Raw genomic sequence first — 27,909 nt, 5'->3', positions numbered from 1 at the left:
GGTTGTCTTTTGGTTTTGTTGACTGTTTCCTTTGCTTTGCAAAAGCTTTTTATCTTGATGAAGTCCCAATAGTTCATTTTTGCCCTTGCTTCCCTTGCCTTTGGCGATGTTTCTAGGAAGAAGTTGCTTCAGCTGAGGTTGAAGAGGTTGCTGCCCGTGTTCTCCTTTAGCATTTTGATGGACTCCTGTCTCACATTGAGGTCTTTCAACCATTTTGAGTCTATTTTTGTGTGTGGTGTAAGGAAATGGTCCAGTTTCATTCTTCTGCATGTGGCTATCCAATTTTCCCAACACCATTTGTTGAAGAGACTGTCTTTATTCCATTGGACATCTTTCCTGCTTTGTCGAAGACTAGTTGACCATAGAGTTGAGGGTCCATTTCTGGGCTCTGTCTTCTGTCCCATTGATCTATGTGTCTGTTTTTGTGCCAGTACCATACTGTCTTGATGATGACAGCTTTGTAATAGAGCTGGAAGTCCGGAATTGTGATGCTACCAGCTTTGCTTTTCTTTTTCAACATTCCTCTGGCTATTCGGGGTCTTTTCTGGTTCCATACAAATTTTAGGATTATTTGCTCCATTTCCTTGAAAAACGTGGATGGTATTTTGATGGGGATTGCATTGAATGTGTAGATTGCTCTAGGTAGCATGGACATCTTCACAATATTTGTTCTTCCAATCCATGAGCATGGAAGGTTTTTCCATTTCTTTGTGTCTTCCTCAATTTCTTTCATGAGTATTTTATAGTTTTCTGAGTACAGATTCTTTGCCTCTTTGGTTAGATTTATTCCTAGGTATCTTCTGGTTTGGGGTGCAATTGTAAATGGGATCGACTCCTTAATTTCTCTTTCTTCTGTCTTGTGGTTGGTGTATAGGAATGCCACTGATTTCTGTGCATTGATTTTATATCCTGTCACTTTACGGAATTCCTGTATGAGTTCTAGCAACTTTAGGGTGGAGTCCTTTGAGTTTTCCACATAAAGTATCATATCATCTGCAAAGAGTGAGAGTTTGACTCCTTCTTTGCTGATTTGGATGCCTTTTATTCCTTTTTGTTGTCTGGTTGCTGTGGCTAGGACTTCTAATACTATGTTGAATAGGAGTGGTGATAGCCGACATCCCTGCTGCGTTCCTGACCTTGGGGGAAAGCTCTCAGTTTTTCCCCATTGAGAATGATATTTGCTGTATGTTTTTCATAGATGGCTTTTATGATATTGAGGTATGTACCCTCTATCCCTATACTCTGAAGAGTTTTGATCAAGGACGATGCTGTACTTTGTCAGATGCGGTTTCTGCATCTATTGAGAGGATCATATGGTTCTTTTCTTTCTTTGCTTAATGTATTGTCCACGTTGATAGATTTGCGGATGTTGAACCAACCTTGCTGCCCAGGGATAAACCCCACTTGGTCGTGCTGAATAATCCTTTTAATGTTGTTGGATCCTATTGGCTAGTATTTTGGTGAGAATTTTTGCATCCATGTTCATCAAGGATATTGGTCTGTAATTCTCCTTTTTGATGGGGTCTTTGCCTGGTTTTGGGATCAAGGTAATGGTGGCCTCATAAAACGAGTTTGGAAGTTTTCCTTCCATTTCTATCTTTTGGAACAGTTTCAGAAGAATGGGTATTAATTCTTCTTGAAATGTTTGGTAGAATTCCCCTGGGAAGCCATCTGGCCCTGGGCTTTTGTTTTTTGGAAGATTTTTGATAACTGCTTCAATTGCCTTAGTGGTTATAGGCCTGTTCAGGTTTCTATTTCTTCCTGGTTCAGTTTTGGTAGTTGATACATCTCTAGGAAAGCATCTATTTCTTCCAGGTTATCTAATTTGCTGGCATAGAGTTGCTCATAATATGTTCTTATAATTGTGTGTATTCCTTTGGTGTTGGTTGTGATCTCTCCTCTTTCATTCATGATTTTATTTATTTGGGTCCTTTCTCTTTTCTTTTTGATAAGTCTGGCCAGGGGTTTATCAATCTTGTTAATTCTTTCAAAGAACCAGCTTCTAGTTTCTTTAATCAGTTCTACTGTTCTTTTGGTTTCTATTTCATTGATTTCTGCTCTGATCTTATTATTTCTCTTCTCTTGCTGAGTTTAGGCTTTATTTGCTGCTCTTTTTCCAGCTCCTTTAGGTGGAGGGTTAGGTTGTGTACTTGAGACCTTTCTTGTTTCTTGAGAAAGGCTTGTATTGCTATATACTTTCCTCTTAGGACTGCCTTTGATGCATCCCAAAGATTTTGAATAGTTGTGTTTTGATTTTCATTTGTGTCCATGAATTTTTTTAATTCTTCTTTAATTTCCTAGTTGACCCATTCATTCTTTAGTAGGATGCTCTTTAGCCTCCATGTATTTGAGTTCTTTCTGACTTTCCTCTTGAGATTGAGTTCTAGTTTCAAAGCACTGTGGTCTGAAAATATGCAGGGAATGATCCCAATCTTTTGATACTAGTTGAGAATTGATTTGTGACCTGGGATGTTATCAATCCTGGAGAATGTTCCATGAGCACTGGAGAAGAATGTGTATTCCATTGCTTTGGGATGGAATGTTCTGAATATATCTGTGAAATCCATTGGTCCAGTGTGTCATTTAAAGTCTTTATTTCCTTGTTGATCTTTTGATTAGATGATTTGTCCATTTCAGTGAGGGGGTGTTAAAGTCCCCCACTATTATTGTATTGTTGCTGATGTGTTTCTTTGCTTTTGTTATTAACTGGCTTATATAATTGGCTGCTCCCACATTAGGGGCATAGATATTTACAATTGTTAGATCTTCTTGTTGAATAGACCCTTTAGTATGATATAGTGTCCTTCCTCATCTCTTATTGCAGTCTTTGGTTTAGAATCTAATTTGTCTGATATAAGGATTGCCACCCCAGCTTTCATTTGGTGTCTATTAGCATGGTAAACGGTTTTCTACCCCCTCACTTTCAATCTGGGGGTCTTTGGGTCTAAAATGAGTCTCTTGCAGACAGCATATTATGGGTCTTGTTTTTTTATCCAATCTGATAGCCTCTGTCTTTTTTGGGGGGCATTTAGCCCATTTACATTCAGGGTAACTATTGAAAGATTTGAATTTAGTGCCACTGTATTGCCTGTAAGGTGACTGTTACTGTATTTTGCGTGTGTTCCTTTCTGGTCTATGTTACTTTTAGGTTCTCTCTTTGCTTAGAGGACCCCTTTCAAGATTTCTTGTAGGGTTGGTTTTGTGTTAGCAAATTCTTTTAGTTTTTGTTTGTCCTGGAAGCTTTTTATCTCTCCTTCAATTTTCAATGACAGCCTAGCTGGATATAGTATTCTTGGCTGCATATTTTTCTCATTTAGTGCTCTGAATATATCATGCCAGTCCTTTCTGGCCCGCCTGATCTCTGTGGATAGGTCTGCCAATCTAATGTTTCTACCATTGTAGGTAACAGATCTTTTGTCTGAGCTACTTTCAGGATTTTCTCTTTGTCTCTGAGACTCGTAAGTTTTACTATTAGATGTTGGGGTGTTGTCCTATTTTTATTGATTTTGAGAGGGGTTCTCTGTGCCTCCTGGATTTTGATGTCTGTTTCCTTCCCCAATTTAGGGAAGTTCTCTGCTATAATTTGCTCCAATATACCTTCTGCTTATGGTATCACTTATCTCTCGAATTCTGCCCTCATGATCCAGTAGTTGTTTATCTCTCTTTTTCTCAGCTTCTTTATTTTCCATCATTTGGTCTTCTATATCACTAATTCTCTCCTCTGCCTCATTTATCCTAGCAGTTAGAGCCTCCATTTTTTATTGCACCTCATTCATAGCCTTTTGATTTCGACTTGGTTAGATTTTAGTTCTTTTATTTCTCCAGAAAGCATTTCTCTAATATCTTCCATGCTTTTTTCAAGCCCAGCTAGTATCTTTAAAATCATCATTCTGAACTGTAGTCCAAAAACCTACTAATGTCCATATTGATTAGGTCCCTGGCAGTTGGTACTGCCTCTTGTTCTTTTTTTGGAGGTGAATTTTTTTGTCTTGTCATTTTGTCCAGAGGAGAATAGATGAATGAGAGAACAAAATGCTAACAGAGTTACAATGACCCCAGAAAAATATACACTAAGCAAATCAGAAGAGACCTTGAAACCAGAAGAAAAGAAAGGGAAAGAAAGAAAAAAGAAAAAGAAAAAAATAAAAACAATCAAAAAACCAAAAAAAACAGAATATGATCAAATATGATCAGCCTGGTGCATATATCAGTGGCACACACTAGATATCGGTCATATTTTGGTCTGTTAGAAATGCCTCCCAAAATTTTAAAGAAAGAAAAGCTTATATATATACAAAAATAAGGGTTAATACAATGAATGGATGGAATATGACTGTAAAGATGAAAATTGACTCTAAATGAAAAATTAAAAAGATTTTTAAAAAAAGGAATTGATAAGGTGTTGGTTGAAAAAGGGAAAAAGAAAAATTCAAAAAGAAAGAAAAAGAAAGTTAAAAAAAATTAACTTTGAAAGACTAAAGAATCATGGGGAAAAAGCCATGAATTCTATGTGCAGTATTCCCCTAGGGCTGGAGTTCTGCCATTCTCATTGATCGGTAAACTTGGCCTTGGCTGGCTGTTCTTGCTGATCTTCTGGGGAGAAGCCTGTTGCCATGGTTCTCAGATGTCTTTGCTGGAGGCGGAATTGCCCGCCTGTGCCATCTGGGCTAAGGAATCTGCTCGGGTTTGCTCTTGGGAGCTTTTGTTCCCTGAAGGCTTTCCGTCCAGCTTTGGAGGATGAGAGTGAAAATGGCAGCCTCCCAATCTCCGCCCCAGAGGAGCCAAGAACTCGGGGCCCCACTCCTCAGTGAGTCCCCACAGAAAAGCAGTCAATCACTCCCGTCTCCCCGGTCTCCAGCTGCACTCCATGCTCACCCAGCCCGCGACTGAGCGCCTCTATCTCTGGCACACGACCCCGTGTGGAGTCTTCAAACCCAGCAGAGTCCTGTGGTGTGCTCCCACACTGCTCCTCCTGGGGGAGGAAGCAGAGTCTCCCCGGATCTCCCACTTGTTTTGTCCCTGCTGGAGGAGCAGTGGCCCCCTTGTGCTGCAGATCACAGTTTATGGCAACCCCGAGCTGAGAGCCTGTGCCCCGGCTCTGTCTCTGCAGCTGGCTTCCCCACTCGAATACCTGCAAGCTCTGCTGCACTCAGGCACCCCCGGTCTTTCTGTGACCCCGAGGGTCCTGAGACCGCAGTGTCCCAGCAAGGGTTTCACCCCCCGCTTAGCCACTGGAGTGACATCCCTCCGCGGAGCTGACTTCTAAAAGTTCCAATTTTGTGCTCTGCTGCTCTATCACTTGCTGGTAGCAGCTGACGGAGGCCCCCTCGCCCGCCGTCTATCTTCCCAAATATCACCTCAGATTCACTTCTCCACACGTCCTACCTTCCAGAAAGTGGTTGCTTTTCTGTTCAGAGAGTCATTGTTATTCTTTTCTTCAGTTTCCTGTTGAGTTCATGGGTGTTCAGAATGGTTTGATCCCTATCTAGCTGAATTCCTGGTACCAGATGAAATTTAGGTCTCCTACTCCTCCGCCATCTTCCTCCTCCTCTCTATAATCATTTCTTATTCTGTCCCATTCCCTGTTATCTTTTATAGCTCAGTAAGATGAAAAAAATGATATTCAAAAATTCTACTTTAGTTATTTGTGTAAAAGTAATCTCCTCCCCCACCCCATGCAACTGCTTCTTTATTTTCTATCTTCTTACTACTGCATGTATTTTGACCTTTCTTTTCATTGTATATAGCATCAAAAACATGGCTTAGTTTTCGAGATGACCTTTTTTTATACTCTCTTTATGACAATCTCACATTGGACTTCTACTTATCAGCTCAGGGTGCCATTACAAAATAATACAGATTGGATTGGTTTAAACAACAAATTTATTTTTTCATAGTTCTGAAGATAGAAGTCCAAGATGAAAGTACCAGCATTGTTAGTTTTTGGTGGGGTCCTTCTTTGATGGCTGCCTTTTTGCTGTGTTCTCACATGGTTTTTCCTCTGTGTGTGTACAGACAGGTATCTCTGCTGTCTGTTCCTCTTTTTATATGAACACCAGTTCTATCGAATTGGGGATCCACTCATAATCTCCTTTAATCTTAATTATCTCCATAAAGGTTTAATCTCCACATATAGTCACATGGGTCTTTGGGCTTCAATATATGGATTTTTTTAAATTTTTTTTTAAGATTTTTTAAATTTATTTATTAGACAGAGAGAGAGCGAGAGAGCACAAGCTGGGGAGTGGCAGGCAGAGGGAGAGGGAGAAGTAGGCTCCCCTCAGAGCAGGGGGAGCCCGATGTGGGACTCGATCCCAGTACCCCAGGATCATGACCTGAGCCAAGGCACTCGCTAAATCAACTGAGCCACATAGGTGCCCAATATATGGATTTTAGGAGGACATGATTTAGTCCATAACAGACCAGTATGAAAAAATTGAAAAAGGTATGGACCGGAGTATGAGAATTTCCTACAGAATATTGTTATGATTACTTCTGCTTTGAAAATAAAATAATGGAAAAAGTAAAGTTATATTTAACATTGAATTTTTAAAAAATGCAACCCACAGAATGGGAGAAGGTATTTGTAAATGACACTACAAAGGGCTGATTTCCAAGATCTATAAAGAACTTCTCAAGCTCAACACCCAAAAAACAAATAATCAAGTCAGAAAATGGGCAGAAGATATAAACAGACACTTCTTCAAAGAAGACATACAAATGGCTAACAGACACATGAAAAAATGTTCATCATTAGCCATCAGGGAAATGCAAATAAAAACCACATTGAGATATCACCTTACACCAGTTAGAATGGCAAAAATTGACAAGGCAAGAAACAACAAATGTTGGAGAGGTTGTGGAGAAAGGGAAACCCTCTTGCATTGTTGGTGGGAATGCAAGTTGGTACAGCCACTTTGGAAAACAGTGGGGAGGTGCCTCAAAAAATTAAAAATAGAGCTATCGTATGACCCAGCAATTGCACTACTTGGTATTTACCCCAAAGACACAGATGCAGTGAAAAGAAGGGCCATATGCACCCCAATGTTCATAGCAGCAATGTCCACAATAGCCAAACTGTGGAAAGAGGTGAGATGCCCTTCAACAGACGAGTGGATAAAGAAGATATGGTCCATATATACGATGGAATATTACTCAGCCATCAGAAAGGATGAATACCCAACTTTTACATCAACATGGATGGGACTGGAGATTATGCTAAGTGAAAGAAGTCAAGCAGAGAAAGTCAATTAGCATATGGTTTCACTTATCTGTGGAACATAAGGAATAGCCTGGAGGACATTAGGAGAAGGAAGAGAAAAATGAAGGGTGGGAAATTGGAGGGAGAGACGAACCATGAGAGACTATGGACTCTGAGAAACAAACTGAGGGTTTTAGAGGGGAGGGGTAGGGGGAATGGGTTAGCCTGGTGATGGGTATTAAGGAGGGTACATACTGCATGGAGCACTAGGTGTTATATGAAAACAATGAATCGTGGATCACTACATCAAAATCAAATGATGTATTTTATGTTGACTAACATAACAATAAAGTAAAATAAAATTTTAAAAAAACTAAAAATTAAAAATTAAAAATTAAAAAAATTAAAAAATATTTTAGGAAAAATATTACAACTAAGTAGACAAGTTTCTTTTTGCAAATAATACCTGCTTAGGACAATAGTTGTAAAATAACAGTAATTGACATTTATTAAGGCTTCTTATGCACCAATCACGAGACTAAAAAAATTGGCAGACAAGGAAGTATTGATTGAGACTTCCTTTATTGTGCAATATGTGATTATTCTACAAATGTGCCTGACACTTACACTAGTAAAAACTTCTAATCTCTAATCAAGATTCTATATATGTCTTTCAGATAAAGCTTGCTAATATTGTCCAAATCTTCTAAATTTTAGTATGAAAAATTAATTATCCAAGTATGATTTATTTGGGCTAGTAATTTTTTCAGTGTTTGCTTTGTGTATTTTGTAGGTATTTAGTTAGGTACATATGATTTCAGGTTTAATTATATAAGGCAATTAAAATTTTGTTTAATCCTAAGTAATGAATCATTTAAAATTCATATCTATTTTACTTGAAAAACATTTTGCTGCTTTTTACTAATACTGATACATTAATTTTCCTTTGGCACCCCATATTCTGTATTTTTGTACTCTTCAGGCTTAAAATTTCTGGCATTATATATATGGATTTGAAACATAAAAGAGAAAACAATCTGATATTTTTTTATTTTTAATAGTTGAAATTAAAATATTTTTGACCTCTATTGGGTATTTTCAAAATTATTGATAACATTTTATTTTGTGTGATGGTTTCATGCTGAGTGTACAAATCTTAAGTGTCTTGATGCAGTTTTATGTAAATATACACATATGTATATATAAATATTTATTTACACATATATACACATTCATCTGCAATTTATACATATTATATGTGCATACACATATACCTACATATTTATGAAGTGTGTGTATGTGTCACAAACCTGCATAAGTACTACACTGTAGAAGATACAGAATGTTTTTATCACTCAGGAAGCTTTTTCCAGCAAGTTTCCAAGGATTACCTCTCCACCAAATGTAACTTCTATTCTGACTTTTAACAATATGGCTTATCTTTAGCTACACTTTAGCTTTATAAAATGGCATCATGCCTTCTTTTGCTCAACCTACAGTTTTTGAGATCCATCAGTTATTGAGTGTACCAATAGTTCTTTTTATTGCTTACATCATATGAATATACCACACATGTTTATCCAGTTCATGGATAAGAGGACTCAGTATTGTTAAAATGTCACTCTCCCTCAAATTGACCTAAGGATTCAATTTTAAAAACCAATCAAAATCCAAACTTTTTTGTTGAAATTGACAGGCTGATTTTAAAACAGAAATGCAAAGAACTTAAGATACCTAAATTAGTCTAAAGAAGTAGTAGTAGGATTTATAGTACCATTGTTGATGATATACTATAAAACTATAGTTACTAAGACAATGTGGTGTTGGTGGAAAGACAAAAAGACCAATGATCATAAAAGATTCCAGAAAGAGACTAGGAATATTATGATCTGATTTATATAACAAAGGCACCACTCTAATTCTGTGAAAGAAAAATAACCTGTTTACTAAGTGCCATGAAGTGACTGCTTACCTAATGTGAATAAATAATCCTTGACCCCTAACTCACACCAAATGAGTTATTTTAATGTGGTTTATATAGATCTATAATTGAAAGGTAAAAACAAGTTCATATTAGAAAATATAAATGATTAGCTTCAAGACATTAGAGTGGACAAAAATTTCTTGAAGGTGTTCCTTTTTGTATCTAGTTTGTTGACAGTTTTATCTCTTTTTTTTTTTGTCATAAATGGGTTCTAATTTTACCAAATGTTTTTCTGCACCTATTATTTCTTTTGGTATGGTAGATCATGATTGATTTTCAAATATAAAATTAACCTTGCATTCCTGGAATAATTCCTACTTGGGTCATGTTGTGTTACTCTTCTGATAGATTGCAGAATTCTCTTTGCTAAAATATAATTGTCATAAATCTCAATTCATAACACAAGCGAAAAAACAGCCCCTCTTTTATCTTCTCTAGAAGAATTTGTTTTACACTGATACTAAAACTTTTGGGGACTTCCTCAAGGAGGTCCTCTGAACCTAGTGTTTTTGTGTGTTTGTTCATTTTCAAGTCTTATTTAAGATTCAATTACTCAATAGGTCAATGTTTATTCAGATTTTCTTTCCTATTCATTCAATAGAGTTTATTATTCATGAAATTTGTTAACTTTATCCAAATTTATTACCATACATTAGTTGCGAATATGCTTTGTTTTGTTTTTAATATATGTAGGATCCATGGTGATCGTGTACCTTTTTTCTCAATGAGGTTTTGATAATTTATTTGCTTTTTTTGATGTAGGATAATAGTTTTGCTTGGGATTTATCAATTTTATTTATCTTTTTAAACTAATTACTTTTGGATTTGATGATTTTCTCCATAATACACATGTTTTGTATTTTTCACTGGTAGTCAATATTATTTTTTTATTACTTTCTCCTTTCTAGGGTCTTTCAGTTTAACTTGTAACTATATGTTTTTTGAAATTGGATTTAGATCATCTACATTTAATCTATCTTTAATTTGTATAATTAGAGCTACAATGTTCTCAGTTCTGTTTTTTCTGGCATCCCAGGAGTTTAGATATTCTGTGTCATTTTTAGTGTCATTTAGTTCAAAATGAGTTCTAATTTCTCATGTTTTATTTGCAAACCTCTAGAGGTTTTAAGTGATCTTTCTATTATTTAGTTCTAATTTTAATCCACAGTGGTCAGAAAATATTCTCTGTATGATTTCTATCATTTTATATTGATACTGCTTTATTTATGACTATTTTATTTATTTCAGTAAATTAAAAAAAAGCAAGGGAACAGGAGAAATCTTTTGTAGGTGATGGATATGTTTATTCCTTGGTTGAAGTGAAGGTGGTGATGGATATGTTTATTCCTTTGTTTGAAGTGAAGGTATTATGGATTTATGCATATGATAAACCTATCAAAGTGCGTATATTAAATATGCATAAATTTTTATATTAAATATACTTTAATGGAGTTAAAAATAAAATTCTGCTGCTCTTTGGTATAAGGTCTTTAAATATGTTTCAACAAAATGGAAAATAGAGCATTGCTGAATTAGATTTCTCTTCATTCTCAAATATTATTATGGATATCTTTTTTCTTTATTCTTTCACATTTGCTTTATACATTTTAAAGCAATGTAACTAGGTGCATACAACATTATGATTGCTATGTCTTTCTTTCCAATTCCTTTGATTATCATTTAATATTCCTCTTTATTTCTCATAACACATCTTTCCTTAAAGTCTACTGCTATGGATTGAATTGTGTCCCCTGCAAAATCCTATGCTGAAACCCTCCCCCAGTGTGACCAATGTGACTGTATTTGGAGATAGGGTATTTAGGAAGTAATTAAGGTTAAATATGGGCATCTGATAAAAGTGTGGCCTTAAAAAAAGCTCTCTCTCTCTCTCTTTCCCCACTTCTCCCCCACTATGTGAGGACACAAGAGAAAGCGAATGCCTGCAAGCAAGCAAGAGAGAGCTCTCACCAGAATCTGACCATGCTGGCACCCTCATCTCAGACTTCCAGCCTCTAGAATTGTAAGAAAATAAATTTGTGTTTTTTAATCTACCCATTCTATGCTATTTGGTTATGGCAGCACAACCTAATTAAAACATCTATTTTATTTGTTATTATATACCCAAGACAAATTGCTTTTGTTTAGTATTTACATTGTATAAATTTTCATTGCTTAAATTTCAATGTATAGATTCCATTTCCAGAAAGATGGAGCAAACAAATGCCAGTCTATCTCTCCCACTGAACTCAACTATAATACCTGGACAGAATAGAGAGACAACTATTTGATTTGACAAGGCTGAAAGTATCAGCATTCAAAAGGGGAAGAACACCCAAATTCAAAGTACCAGTGAATTGGTCTCTCCTGGCCTAAAAGCCCTGCAGTCTGAATTTGGAAGTGAGCCCTGTAGTACACACAGAGAACTAGAAGTTCTGTAGTTCTTAACTGAAGAGTTTAAAAGTAAGCTCTTAAATCTCAGGGAAAGTGGGTATGTCTTGTTTATTTCTTTTTTCCTTTTCCTTCTGTTCTCCATCAGATGATTCTTCAGGGACTGTAGCAGCACCAAAGCGCCCAAAAGGGGGAAATTACAGAACCAAAATTCTGAAGGAGGAGCACTTTTCCTTTCCTTTGGAGCTTTGGGTTCATGAGTTTGGGACCAAATAAAGTAGTCTGTTTTGTCGTATTCTGTTCTCCACTGCTTGGCCTCCTGAGGTGATACAGTCACAGAAATGGGAAGATTCTGGACAAAAGACTAAAAAAGGCAGCCACAAATAAGTGAAATGTACCAGGGAGATAAGAGAGCTGTGAATTCAGCAAATCAGTCCACAAAGTTATATTTATCTATCATCTATCTACATCTATCTATATCTATCTATCTATCAATCATCTATATCTATCTATCATCATCTCTATCATGATCTATCTTTCAATATTTAAGTATATATTTTTTATATTTAAGTATTAGCCATTGTATTAATCAAGGCTCTCCAGAGAAATAGAACCAATGGCATATATAGAGAGAGGCAGAGAGAAAGAGATGTATTATAAGGAATTGGCTCACATGATTATGGAGGCTGGCAAGTATAAAACCTCCTGAGTGGCCAGCAGCCTGGAGACCCAGCAGAACCAATGATATCATTCCAGTTTGAAGGCCAGCAGGCTGAACACCCAAGGAAGATGATGGTACAGATGAAATCTGAAGGCAGTCTGCTGAAGAATTCTCTCCTGCTTGGGTAGGATGATCCTTTTTGTTCTATTCAAGCCTTCAACTTATTTGATGAGGCCCATCCACATTATGGAGGGCAATGTGTTTTACTCAAATTTCACCAATTTAAATATTAATCTCAACAAAAACTCTCCAAGTCAGCATACAAATTAATCATCACAAGCATCACTCTAAACTTTCAAGTTCAGTTTCCAAATTAAACTCCTTCTACCCTTCTACTTCCCTTATGCCTCTTGGCCCCTGTCCCTCTGCCTAGTTTTTCAAGACAAATCTGAGGCATAATCATTTATTTTTCCATCCTACAGGCTATGTATTCAATAAATTGGTAAGCCCTTTATGTTCTGTTTTCATAATATATACTGAACAAAATCTACTCACACATCCAAGAATAAAACACCAGTTTATACCATTCATCTGCCATTGTCTCCTATCTGGTCTCCTTGTTTTGGATCCTTACCACTGAACAATTACTTTTCCATAAGGCTACTAGAAAAATATTTTGCACTGTCTTAAAAATTTCCGGTGCCTTTTCATTGCAAAGAGAATAAAATTCAAAACTGTTTACCAGAACTATAAGGCTCTATTTTAATTAGACTCTTCTGACTTAATATTTTTTCAGCCATCTTGTTCATGACATTCATTTGATCTTTCTTGTGGACTCTGACTTATTAGACCTTCCCATAACTGTCTTTGTCTCATTCCTTCATGCTTCCTCTTAAGTATTTTCTCCTTAAGGTTTTTCTTTGATCACCCTAGCTAAAATAGTCTGCTCCTCATCCCATCAATTTTAACCATATCATCCTAATGTCTGTTCTTATTAGCAAATGTCATTAACTGAAATATTACAACATTACTTTCAGTCAAAAGATGTCAATAGATTTTCTAAAGTTATATGATCCTACATTCTTTGGATAAAATCACCTTGGTCATGGTCTTTTATCTTATAAACTGCTAGGTACAGTTGGTTAGTATTTTTAATTTATGTTTCTAACTCTCCTCTATGTTTGTGATAAATTAGTCTCTAATTTTATTTTGTGTAACATCCTCTTTTGTTATTAATATTATTATGGTAATTTTGGCTTCCAAATTTGTATTTTCTCTTTTTCTATTCTCTATAGATGTATGAGATTGAAATAATCAGTTCTCTCAAAATTGTGGAGAGTGCCTAAAAGCATTGTTTTATTTTCTTTATGAGATTTTTAAAATAATTAATTCCTTTAATAATTTGGTGATTCTGAATTTCTAGTTTAGCTTGTGTAAGTTTTAGTAAATGACGGATTTCTACTAATAATGTACTATTTGTCTACATTTGCAAATTTGTTATAACTCGTCTATTATCTTAATGTTATCTACATCTGTAGTATTTCCTCCTTATTTTTATAACTTTATTAATCTACCCTATTTTATAAAAATTAGTTTTGTGAGAGATATGCTTGTTTTCAGTTTTTTTGAGACCTAATATTCTTTTTGAATATTTCTAATCTACCTAGACTCTCTTGCATTGATTTCTGCTTTTATCTTCATTATTTCCTGCCTTCAATATGTCTTAAATGTTATATTTCTCCCTCTTTTCACATAATTTTGATTGGATAATTAGCTCACTGTTTTTTAGCTTTATTTTCTGCAAAGTTCATTAGATACTAATTTCCTTAATTGTTCTTCCTTTATTCCTTCACTCCTAAAGTTTTAGCATCAATTATTTTAGCATCAACAATACTTTTGATTTAAAGTTTCCTATGAATATGTGATTCCAATTTTATTATTCATTTTTGTTTATTGTATAAATGGAATTGCCTTGACAACTTGTCAAAATCATTTGATTATATATGTCTGGGTCTATTTTTAGATTTTCTATATTGTTACACTGATCAGTTTATTTACACTGCAATATCTTAATTACTGTAGTTTTTCAGAAGTTTTTATCTTCCACTTTTCCTCAATTTCCAAACTTGCTTTATTTATTTTCTTTTTAATATTTGTATATAAAATTTTTGTATCACCTTGTCAGTATTTACCAAAAAAAGAAAAAAGCCTGTTGAGATTCTGGTTAGGACTGCATTATTATATCTCTATAATATAGCAAAGGACAGTTTAATTTTATATGATAAAGATATTTCAACAAAGTTTTTATAAGAAACAAAGATGGATTAAAAAATAAAACATGTTTTAAAAAGCTTAGAAAATTAGAAATAAAACTGAGCCTCTTTATTATGTTACAAAGTGTCTGTAATAATCTAGAGCAAACATAATACCTAATAGTGAAATATTGAGAGATTTTTTCCTTAAAATCAAGAATGATACAAGAATGTCTACTATTGATTCAATTAAACATTGTTCAATTCAACTATTTCAATTGAATATTATTCCTGAGATACTAGCCAATTCGAAAGGAGAAAAAAACTTAAAATATATATGTATTAGAAAGGATAAAAGAATGAAATTGTTCTTATTCACATGACAAAATTAGACACAGAAAAATCTAAATCTAAAACTACTACAAGTAAACATAGAAATATACAATCAGTGTATAATGTTTAATGTTTAAGAAACACATATTATGTTTAAAATATAATATTCACCAATATTGCCAACAAGGTTAAATACCTAGGAATAAATCAAACCAAATATATGCAAAATATCTACATGGAAACCTACCATGAAATTTATGCCTATTTGTTACCTATATTTTACTATAAATCCTATTTTCTCATATTTACTTGCTTCTTATTTAACTTGAATATATTTTTATCTTTTTACATTCACCTTCACTTAGTCCTGGTAGTATATCTCTTGTAAAGAACTAAACATTTGAACTTTAAATAATTTTTAAATCCATCATAGATTTTATCACTTACTTGGTAAGTTTAACCCATTTACATTCACATAATTGCTGTTATATTAAGATATATTAAAACATCTTATTTGATATTTCTATTCATTTTATTTTGCATTATTGTTCTTATGTTTCTTCTCCCTTGGCTATATTTTCTATTCTCTCATTAGATTATTACATGGTACAGTTATGTTCTTACTATCTGTTCTTAAGACCAACATTCATCTCATATGCCCTTACTTCTTTCTAATATTTACCATTATCTATACCTTTCCCTTAAGAAGACAAGTCCTATAGCATGCTTTCATGTCAATTCTATTACTCCCTTAACCACACCATAATAGAATGTGCTCTGGTTTAATATTGATATAATACCTGTCATTCCCCACTGCAGCCCAGTTCCAGCTATTCTCATTTTAAGACAATAATAAAATTCAGCAATATTTATTCACTTTTACTTTCATAATTCTTGTAGCTTTTCCTATATTAAGTAATTTCTAAAAATATATTCTGAATGTTAGTCATTTATTTGGCAAATCTTTTGAGAACTTATATAACTGAGACTACTTTTATTGTGTCTTATATTTGAATGATTTTTTTTTAGATATTACTTGTGCTTTTAAAGTACTTTTATGTTACCATTTTAAGAATAAAATCTTTTTGTATTCAATGCAATTTTTCCCACTATAGGACTTCTTTTTTATTATGATTTCCTTTTTTCTGGAAATAAAGCAATTTTTCTTTGTATTTGATATTTTCTTTTTTTATTATTTTATTTTATTACGTTGTGTTAGTCACCATACAATACATCATTTGATTTTGAGGTAGTGATCCACGATTCATTGTTTTCGTATAACACCCAGTGCTCCATGCACTACGTGCACTCCCTAATACCCATCACCAGGCTAGCCCATCCCCCTACCGCCCTCCCCTCTAAAACCCTCAGTTTGTTTCTCAGAGTCCATAGTCTCTCATGGTTCATCTCCCCCTCTGATTTCACACCCTTCATTTTTCCCTTCCTTCTCCTAATATCCTCCATGCTATTCCTTATGTTCCACAGATAAGTGAAACCATATGCTAATTGACTTCCTTTGCTTGACTTCTTTCACTTAGCATAATCTCCTCCCGTCCCATCCATGTTGATGTAAAAGTTGGGTATTCATCCTTTCTGATGCCTGCGTAATATTCCATCGTATATATGGACCACATCTTCTTTATCCACTCGTCTGTTGAAGGGCATCTCAACTCTTTCCACAGTTTGGCTATTGAGGACACTGCTGCTATGAACATTGGGGTGCATATGGCCCTTCTTTTCACTGCATCTGTGTCTTTGGGGTAAATACCCAGGAGTGCAATTGCTGGGTCATAGGGTACCTCTATTTTTAATCTTTTGAAGCACCTCAACACTGTTTTCCAAAGTAGCTGTACCAACTTGCATTCCCACCAACAATGCAAGAGGGTTCCCCTTTCTCCACAACCTCTCCATTTGTTGTTTCTTGCCTTGTCAATTTTTGCCATTCTAACTGGTGTAAGGTGGTATCTCAATGTGGTTTTGATTTGAATTTCCCTGATGGCTAATGATGATGAACATTTTTTCATGTGTCTGTTAGCCATTTGTATGTCTTCTTTGAAGAAGTGTCTGTTCATGTCTTCTGCCCATTTTTTGACTTGATTATTTGTTTTTTGGGTGCTGAGTTTGAGAAGTTCTTTATAGATCTTGGAAATCAGTGCTTTGTCTGTAGTGTCATTTGCAAATATCTTCTCCCATTCTGTGGGTTGCCTCTTTGTTTTGTTGACTGTTTCCTTTGCTGTGCAGAAGCTTTTTATCTTGATGAAGTCCCAAAAGTTCAATTTTGCTTTTGTCTCACTTGCCTTTGGAGATGAATCTTGAAAGAAGTTGCTGTGTCCGATGTCAAAGAGGTTACTGCCTATGTTCTCCTCTAAGATTTTGATGGATTTCTGTCTCACATTGAGGTCTTTCATCCATTTTGAGTTTATCTTTGTGTATGGTGTTAGAGAATGGTTGAGTTTCATTCTTCTCTATATAGCTGTCCAATTTCCCCAGCACCATTTATTAAAGAGACTGTCTTTTTTCCATTGCATATTTTTCCTGCTTTGTCGAAGATTATTTGACCACAGAGTTGAGGGTCCATATCTGGGCTCTCTATTCTGTTCCATTGGTTTATATGTCTTTTTGTGCCAGTACCATGCTGTCTTGGTGATCACTGACTTGTAATATAGCTTGAAATCCGACAACGTGATGCCCCCAGCTTTGTTTTTCGTTTTCAACATTTCCTTCAACAATTCCTCCTTTTTCAACAATTGCTTGGTGATTCAGGGTCTTTTCTGATTCCATACAAATTTTAGGATTGTTTGTTCCAGCACTTTGAAAAATGTCATTGGAATTTTGATTGGGATGGCTTTGAAGGTATAGATTGCTCTGGATAGCATAGATACTTTAACAATGTTTATTCTTCCAATCCATGGGCCTGGAATGTTTTTCCATCTTTTTATGTCTTCTTCAATTTCTTTCATGAGTGTTCTGTAGTTCCGAGAGTATAGATCCTTTACCTCTTTAGTTAGGTTTATTCCAAGGTATCTTATGGTTTTTGGTGCTAGTGTAAATGGAATCATTTCTCCAATTTCTCTTCCTACAGTTGCATTGTTAGTGTATAAGAAAGCAACTGATTTCTGTGCATTGATTTTGTATCCTGCCACATTACTGAATTGCTGTATATGAGTTCTAGTAATTTGGGGGTGGAGTCTTTTGGATTTTCCACATAAAGTATCATGTCATCTGCAAAGAGAGAGATTTTGAATTCTTCTTTGCCAATTTGAATACCTTTTATTTCTTTTTGTTGTCTGATTGCTGTTGCTAGGACTTCTTTTCATTTCATTGTCAGTGTGCATTTTTTTCTATTCTGTTTTGACGTTTTATGTGCTCTTTTCATCTGACAACCCAGTTTTCTCCCCTTCTACCAGATGATCCAGCATAAGAGATTATGGGGAGACTCCAGAAGGGATTTCCTGGCATAAGGATTTTGTTGATCTGATAGTGGCTATAATTTGGTGAAATTTATTTTCATTTCTCCTTCAAAGGTTTTCTTATGGCTTTTTAATTATTATCTCCATTACTCTTTTTAAAAAAGATTTATATATTTATTTGAGAGAGACAGAGAGAGAGCACACTCGAGTGGGAGGAGAGGCAGAGGAAGGGAATCTCAAGCAAATTCTATGCTGAGAAGAGAACCCCACAGGGGCCCAATCTCATGCCCCTGAGACCATGACATGAGCTGAAATCAAGAGTCAGATCCTTAACCAACCAAGCCCCCCAGGAGCCCCAATCTCCTTTACTCTTAATATCTAGATATTGGCACTTCTACTTCAATAATCCATTCTCTTGTTTTCTTTTACTATTCCTATAACTTTTCTGATGTCTCCTGGGAGAGGTTCTGATTCTGATTTAATCTAATACTTTGTGCAATTTATTATAATTACATTTTTTTGTACCTAATACTTCCAACTAGTCCTTTTCTATAATACCTTACACTTTATTTTGTTTGAAGTTTCTATAACTGCTAATTAGTTCTGCTTCAAGTGGTATGTATTGTGTACTGTGTTTTCTTCTGAGGATGTTTAATATTCAGGATCTACATAGTCCATGAACTGAGATAATGTATCCAGTAATATGTAATGGTATAAAAATCCTGAGGCCAAGAACTAGCTTGGGTCAGTCCTCATGAGTGAGTAAATTAGTGACTAACAAGTGAGTGGATAAGTCCTAGGAAAGAGAGTTGCAAGACATCAAATATCATCTGCTAATTATTCTTATATTTTTCTACTCATCCAAAAATCACCTGGGTTGTAGTTTCATCTATAAACTTTCAGGAAGAAGCAGCAAAGGAGGGATATAGATCTTAGATATTTTGCCACAGCTCTGGGAGATTAGGGAGGCAGGGATATACCACCAACATTTTTCACAGAGATAGAATAAACAATCCTAAAATTTGGAACCACAAAAGCCCCAAATAGCCAGAGCAATCTTGAAAAAGAAAAGCAAACCTGGAGCATCACAATTCCAGACTTCAAGCTATATTACAAAGCTGCAGTCATTAAGACAGTATGGTACTGGCACAAAAACAGACACAGAAATCAATGGAACAGTATAAAAAACCCAGAAATGGACCCACAACTACATGGTCAGCTAATCTTTGGCAAAGCAGGAAAGAATATCCAATGGAAAAATGATAGTCTCTTCAACAACTGCTGTTGGGAAAACTGGACAGCAACATGCAAAAGAATGAACCTAGACCACTTTCTTACACCATACACAAAAATAAACTCAAAATGGATGAAAGACCTAACTGTGAGACAGAAAACCACCAAATTCTTGAGGAGAACACAAGCAGCAACCTCTTTGACCTTGGCCATAGCACCTTCTTACTAGACATGTTGCGAGAAGTAAGGGAAACAAAAGCAAAAATGAACTATCAGGACTTCATCAAGATAAAAACTTCTGCTCAGTGAAGAAAACAATCAACAAACTAAAAGGCAACCTTCGGAATGGGAGAATGCCAATGACATATCTGATAAAGGGTTAGTATCCAAAATCTACAAAGAACCTACCAAACTCAACAACCAAAAAACAAATAATCCAGTTAAGAAATCAGCAGAAGACATGAACAGACATTTTTCCAAATAAGACATATAAATGGCCAACAGACACATGAAAAGATGCTCAACATCACTGGTAATCAGGGAAATACAAATCAAAACCATGATGAGATATCACCTCATACCTGTAAGAATGACTAAAGTTAACAACACAGGAAACAATACATGTTGGCAAGGATGTGGAGGAAAGGGAACACTTTTGCACTGTTGGTGAGAGTGAAAAGTGGTGCAGCCACTCCAGAAAACAGTATAGAAGTTCTTCAGAAAGTTAAAAATAGAACTACCCTATGATCCAGCAATTGCACTACTAATTATTTACCCAAAGGATACAAATTTTATATTTATGAAGTTCAATAAGAACTTTTTAAAGTCCCAACACTTCCAATCTGTAGCAGGGACAAAGATCTTTAGAATCATTTTGCAAATTTTAATATACATAAAAATAATAAAATAAATAAATATTTAACTGTATATTGATCTAAACAGCATTCTATTTATACATCTCAGCCAAACAAATTAAACCATACCATACCAGAGCAACACCTCCTCCATAATGGCTATCACACATCTTCCCTTGAAAGGTTGCACCAACATAATTTGATTTTTCTCTGTAACTTAAGTTTAAAAAAGGATCATAATCATATAATTTTGTAAAATTAAGCACAACTACTATTGAATTTTCCTAATAACATTTTTTGATTTGCATATTTATATAATAAATTGATAAATATTTCCACCTAACATTAGGGTAATGAAGCTTGGAAATGACTAAACATGTCTGCTTGTTTTGAAAACAATGAAATACATTTAAAAAACAAATAATAGAAAGTTATTTTCATATTAAATTTTTAGAAAACAATATTCTTTATTATGTGGTATTTTTAAAAAATAATTCCTAGAATATCAAAATAATAAAAATAAATAAAATTCCTAAAATTAGAAAGCTAAAGCAATACAATTGATAAATAAAATAGGCAGAGTCACCTTATGGGCTGAAGTTTCCCATTAACTGGATAGAATTAGATAACCAGGATCATGAAAATATATTACATATTTGTGGGACAGAAAATAATTTAAAATATTATAATTTTGTAAATATATATTATTTTTATATAATATAACAATATATAGAGATACTAAAAATTAATAAGAGAAAAACAAAGAACTTATTAAATAGAAGGGGAGGCTTATATTTTTTTAAATGCAGCACAATGTAAATATGGTATGTTAGAGATATTAAAATATACAGTAGTGTTGCCATATCCTTGGGGGGGTTTTTTGTTATCTTATGAAAATAAAACATAAAAAGGAGCCCTAATTACTACATTCATCATGTGTGTTTCTTCAGATAGATATTGTTATTATTTTAAGTAGAGTTAGGGGCATTTAATGATATGTTACACATTCTAAGGTAAGAAAGCATATGATAAAAATATTAAAGAGTGAGTATTAACTACAAACAAGTAAATAGAATGATTCACATCAATAATTCTGCTATAAAAACTGTGTTTTGAAAAATAATATACACACGATGTTCTATGTAGGAAAAAAAATGGCATATTTTCCCTAAAGGCCTGTCAACTGTTAGAAATTAGGTCAAATATGGATGTTTCCTTTGTATAAGACTTAGTAAAACCAAAATATGCTTACACAAGTAAAAATGCTATATCATGTGGACGCAGAACAAGATAAGATTTTTTCCATTTTAAAAATCTGTGTAATAACTCATTAACATCTCCAGTGACCAAGATTTTATTTTCATCTATCCAAAGTTCCAATGAAGAGAGAATTATTGTAACATTAAATGATGTAAAAATCTAAAATAGAAGACATGAAGAAAATATATTCAAATATCATGGTTTAAATAGATCTGGGGATTTATCTATAAAACACTACACTGATGACAAATATTAAACAACAGAATTGCGAAGTCTAGATCAGATCTTACAGAGTATATTAGTAAATAATAAGTACTACTTATAAAACAAGTAATAGTTAACAGTTTGAAATGCTTATACTTCAGTAAGCCCCATGTGAAGTGCTTTATCAATTTTAAAATTAGCATAACTTAATTAGATATACATAATAACTATTATTCTTATTATTATTCCTACTCAGAAAACTGAAACTTAAAATAGTCATATAATTTGACCTATTTCATACATCATGTGCATTCAGACAGTGCCATAAAAAAAAGTATGGGAATTCTTTAAGTAATGCAAGCAAAGGCAAAAAGAATTAAAAAGCAAATACTTACAGCATTTGTCAGTCCAATCAACTGGAAGATCTTTTGAGTGACAACAATCGTATCAGAGCCCATATGATTATACTGAAAAAGATAAGAAATTGTTTAAATTACTAATTTATTAGTTTTTAAACATTATTATTATAGAAATGATATTATATATACTCAGTGTAAAATAGGAAAAATATGTTTTAAAATACAAAAGACATGCAAACAATGAATCATGGAACACTACATCAAAAACTAATGATGTAATGTATGGTGATTAACATAACATAATAAAATTTTTAAAAAGGCAAAAAAAAAGGCAAAAAATAAATAAATAAATAAAATACAAAAGACATTACAAACTCTTCTAAAAACAAAAGAGGAGGGAACACTTCCAAACTCATTTTATGAGGCCACCATTATCCTAATACCAAAATCAAACACTGCAAAAGAAAAATATAAACCAATATTCCTAATGAACACAGATGCAAAAAATCCTCAACAAAATATAGGCAAACTAAATTCAACAGCATATTAAAAGGATAATACACTATGATCAGTAGGGATTTTTTCCAGGGATGTAAGAATGTTTTGACATCTGCAAATCAGTCAATATGATACACTACATCAACAAAATGAAGGCTACAAATTATATGATCAGATGATGAAGAATCATCAGAAGAAGCAGAAAGGCATTTTAACAAACTTCAACATCCTTTCATAAGGAAAACTCTCACCAATGTGGGTATGGAGAGAAGGTACAACAACATAATAAAAGCCATATATAACAAGCCTATAGCTAACAATATGCTCAACTGGGAAAACCTGAAAGCTTTTAGTCTAAGATCAGGAATGAGACAAAGATGTCCACTCTCACCACTTTTATTTAACATTGTATCAAAAATCCTACACAGAGCGACTAGGTAAGAAATAAAGAAGCTATACAAATTACAGATCACGTGATATTATACAGCGAGAACCCTACAGATACACACACACACACACACACAGAACTAATTTTTAAAATTCAGTAAATTTGCAGGATAAAAAAACAATATGCAAAAATCTGTTGCATTTCTGTATACTAATCATAAACAATTAGTAAGAAAAAATAAAACAATTCCATTTGTATTTGCATTAAAAAGAATAAAATACCTAGAAATAAGTTTAAATACAGGAGATAAAAGATATGTACAATGAAAACCATAAGACAATGATAAAATAAACTAAAAACACACAAAAATAGAAATATATACTGTGTTCATGGATCAGAAGAATTAGCATTGTTAAAATGTCCATACTACCCAAAGCAATATACAGATTCAAGGTAATGCCTATCAAATTTCCAATGACATTTTTCATAGACAGAATAAAGAGTCTTGAAATTTGTGTGGAACCACAAAAGACCCTGAATAGCCAAAACAAATTTGAAAAAGAACAAAGCTAGAGGCATCATGCTCCCTGATTGCAATATATATTACAAAATATATTACAATATTATAGTAATCAAAACAGTATGATATTGCCATAAAAACAAACACACAGAGCAATGGAACAGAACAGAAAGCTCAGATACAAAACCATGCATACCTTATGGTCAATTAATTTATAACAAAGGAGCCAAAAATACACAACAGGGAAAAATAGTCCCTTCAATAAATGGTATTAAGAAAACTGAACAACACATACAAAAGAATGAAACTGTACCACTACAGTTTACATACACAATATCACTTACAATATACACAAAATATAACTCGTAATGAATTAAAGACTTGAATGTAATACCCTGAAACCATAAAACTCCTGAAACGCAACATACAGTAAGCTTTTTCACATCAGGTGGCAATGACTTTTTGGACTTGACACCTAAAGCAAAGGCAACAAAAGCAAAATTAAGTGGGACTACATCACTCTAAAAACCTTATGCACAGTAAAAGACAGCATGAACAAAATGAAAAGGCAACCTATCAAATGGGTTGTAAATCATGTATCTAAAAATGGGTTAATATCCAAAATATATAAAGAACTCATATAACTCAATAGCAAAAGAAAAGCAAACAATCCAATTAAAAAATGGCCAATTAAAAAATGAATAGACAATTTTTCTGAGAAAATATACAGATAGCCAAGAGGTACATGAAAAGATACTCAACATTACTAATCATCAGGGAACTACAAATCAAAACTACAAAGAGATATCATCTCACATCTGTTAGAATAGCTGTTATAAAAAAGACAAGAAATAGCAAGTGTTGGTGAGGATGTGTAGAAAAGGGAACCCTCATACACTGTTGGTGGGAATGTAACCTGGTGAAGCCACTGGAAAAGAGTATGGCGTTTCCTCAAAAAATTAAAAATGGAGTTGCCATATGATCCATCAATGCCACTCCTGGGTATTTGTCCAAAGGAAATAAAAACATTAACTCAAAAGGATGTATGCACCCTAGGTTCATTGTAGCATCATTCGCAATAGCCAAGACTGAAAACAATCTAAGTGTCCATCAACGGATGAATGGAGAAAGAAAATATAGTATATGTATACAATGGAATGTTATTCAGCCAGAAAAGAACAAAGTCTTGCTATTTGTGACAACATGGATGCAGCTTGAAAGCATTACGCTCAGTAAAATAATTCAGACAGGGGAAGATAAAAACTGAATTATCTCACTTATATGTGGAATCTAAGAACAAGACAAAAAACCAAACTTATATATACAGAGAAAAGATTGATAGTTTCCAGAGGTGGGGTGTAGGCAATGGAAGAAATGGGTGAAGGTGATCCAGTTATAAAATAATTAAGTCCTGAGAATTAATGTACAGCATCATAACTATAGTTAATAATACTGTATTGTACATTTGAAAGTTGCTAAAGAGTAGATTATAAAAACTCTCATTACAAAAAAAATTATAGCTATGTGTGATCATTTTGCAGTATATATTTTACAAATACTGAATCATAATATTGTACACCTGAAACTAATATAATGCTACATAGAAATTATCTCTCAATTTTAAATAAAACACTACAAATAAGATATAGTTTTACTATCAAAAAATAATAATTGTTGAAAGAAAATGTTAAACTATAAGATTTAAATGTGAAGAATAAATATTATATATTGAATATATGCATTCAAAACTACTCCTTACTGAAACCTTATTTTAAAAATTAATTAATAATTAATTAATAATTAACTTAATTATTAAGGTATTAAAAATTATTAATAGAAAAATAACGTTTCAAAAGCACAAATAAAAGAAAAGCAAAAACAAACACAAAATTTGAAAACTGAAGAACAGATAAGTAATAAATGATTAAGAAGATTTAAGAAATTTAGGTGATAGACCAGTGTAACAATATAATTCACCTTGAAGACCCTAAAATACTCATATTGGCTCTATCAGTTTTTCTTCAAGTAAGAGAAATTGGCACTAAGAGCAGGCAGATTGACTTTAAAGTTTAAGAAGTAGTTAAGGGTTGGAGAATATTCAGAATGGTTGTGTGAAAAAAGACGATCCAAGAATGTTACATATTGAATGATTCCATTTATATAACATTTTGGAAATTAAAAAATATAGACATAGAGAAGAGATTAGCTGTCTTCAGAGATCAGGGAAAGGGGAGTGAAGGAGAACTGGGTGTGGCTGTGAAAAGGCCACACAACAGATCCTCATTTGAAGTTATTCTGTATTTTGACTATGAGTATCAATACCCTAGATGTAATACTGTATTATAATATTTTAAGTTATTACAAATTGGAAAAAATAAAGGATATATAGGATCTCTATATACCCTTTTTATTTTAATATATGTTTTATTCATATTTTATTCAGTAAAAAAGAAAACAAACACTATTGGCAATGTGCACACATAAACCACACAAATCCACAAACACATAAATATAAATTAAGGTGAACAATCAATAATTTAAGCACTCTATGCCAACATTTGAGATAACAAAGCTATGTTAAATGTTTCAAACCAAACTTAAAACTCACCCATCTGTAAGTAAAAAAGAAGACCAAGAACATAATTTTTGGATAGCAGATAGGGCAGAAAGTTCATCAAAGAAATTGAGTAGTTGCTTAAAAGTGTGTTAAACCTAGGATAGGGCAAAATCATAGATTTTTCAGGATTGAATGAAAGAACAAGATGGTTTGAGATACTCAGGAGTAAAAACTTCAGAATAAAAGTTTTTGTTGGGGGCCAAGAGATCTATCACAGATAATAATCTCTAAATATTCTGAATATTATTACAAGTACATATGAGTAAACAATTATTTCTAATAAAAAGATAATTTTAAAAAACATTAAAAACTAGAAAATATGCACTTATGACAAAAGGAGATAGTAGGGGAAGAACAAATAGTTCTGGAACATAAAAAATTCAAAATGGCAGACATACATACAGACATATAAATAATGACATTAAAAAATGAATGAAAAAATCACTTAAAGGATTGAAAAATCAAAACCACAATGAGATAGTACATCACACCTGTTAGAATGGCTATTATCAAAAAGACAAGATATAAGAAATGCTGCCTAAGATATGGTAAAAATTTAAGTGTCCATCAATGGATGAATGGATAAAGAACTTGTGAGATGTACACACACACACACACACACACACACACACACAATGGAGTATTATTTGGCCATAAAAAGAATGAAATTTTTCAATTTGTGACATGGATGGACCTTGAGGGCATTATGCTAAGTGAATTAAAAAGTAAATTAAGTCAAACAGAGAAAAATAAATTCCCATGATCTCATTTATATGTAGAGTTAAAAAAAAAAAAACTCATAGATACAGAGAAAAAATTGGAGATTGCCAGAAGAGGGGGTGAGGAATGGGCAAAATGAGTGAAAAGAATCAAAAGGTACAATCTTCCAGTTATAAAATAAATAAGTTATGGGGATGTAATGTATAGCATAGCAACTATAGTTAATAATACTGTACTGCATATCTGAAAGTTGCTAATAAAATAGATCTTAAAAGTTCTCATCACAGGAAAAAATTCTGTAACTACATGTGCTGTGGATATTAACTAGACTTATGGTAGTGATCATTTTGCAATATATACAAATACTGAATCATTATGTTGTACACCTGTAACTAATATAATATGTCAATCATACCTCAATGAATAAAAAGAGGAAAAAAGAAAACTAATCAAAAGTCTTCCATGATAAGCAATAGCATGGAGGACCATAAGGGAAGGGAGGGAAATCTGAAGGGGGAGAAATCAGAGAGGGAGACAAGCCATAAGAGACTCTGGACTCTGGGGAAAAAACTGAGGGTTTCAGAGGGGGGGGGTGAGGAAGTAATCAGGTGATGGGTATTAAGGAGGGCACATGTTGTGATGAGCACTGGGTGTTATACGTAACTAAAGAATCATTGAACACTACATCAAAAACTAATGATGTACTATACAGTGGCTAACTGAACATAATAAAAAAAAGTGTTAAGCAGGAGATTGATACAATTTGAATTATGTTTTAAAAAGGTAAAAAGGCCCTAGCCTCATGAGGTTTGAGGTATTAAACTTCTTTGTCTATATAAAATGAATTAGGAGCTTTTTAAACAGTTTAGAAAGTAGCTCTCAGATTTTGGCAGGTCAGAATCACTTAGAAAAGGAGTAAAGAATACAGAGACCTAGATTTATTGAAGTACAACAGGTTCTGGGTGTCTGATTTTATCACCAAGTTTCCTAAGTGATTCTTATTCATACCAAGTTTGAAAACTACTAG

At 33.6% G+C, this 27,909-nt stretch overlaps 1 protein-coding gene across 1 annotated transcript in view; it reads right to left on the bottom strand.

Moving 5' to 3' along the window:
* The window catches only part of LOC110573097 (disintegrin and metalloproteinase domain-containing protein 2-like), a 150,499-nt gene that overhangs the window by 78,864 nt on the left and 43,726 nt on the right, over positions 1-27,909 (bottom strand). The window contains exons 8-10 of the mRNA XM_021681526.1: positions 22,176-22,247; positions 21,569-21,735; positions 20,451-20,532 (exon numbers count right to left, since the gene is read on the bottom strand). Of these exons, the coding sequence (XP_021537201.1) occupies positions 20,451-20,532; positions 21,569-21,735; positions 22,176-22,247 (321 nt within the window). The remainder of the gene's footprint in view (positions 1-20,450; positions 20,533-21,568; positions 21,736-22,175; positions 22,248-27,909) is intronic.

This window comes from Neomonachus schauinslandi, chromosome 2 (genome assembly GCF_002201575.2).
Source record: "Neomonachus schauinslandi chromosome 2, ASM220157v2, whole genome shotgun sequence".
Classification (NCBI taxonomy): Eukaryota; Metazoa; Chordata; class Mammalia; order Carnivora; family Phocidae; genus Neomonachus; species Neomonachus schauinslandi.
Note: the sequence above shows the minus strand (reverse complement) of the source record. Positions and strands in the feature narration are given on the sequence as shown.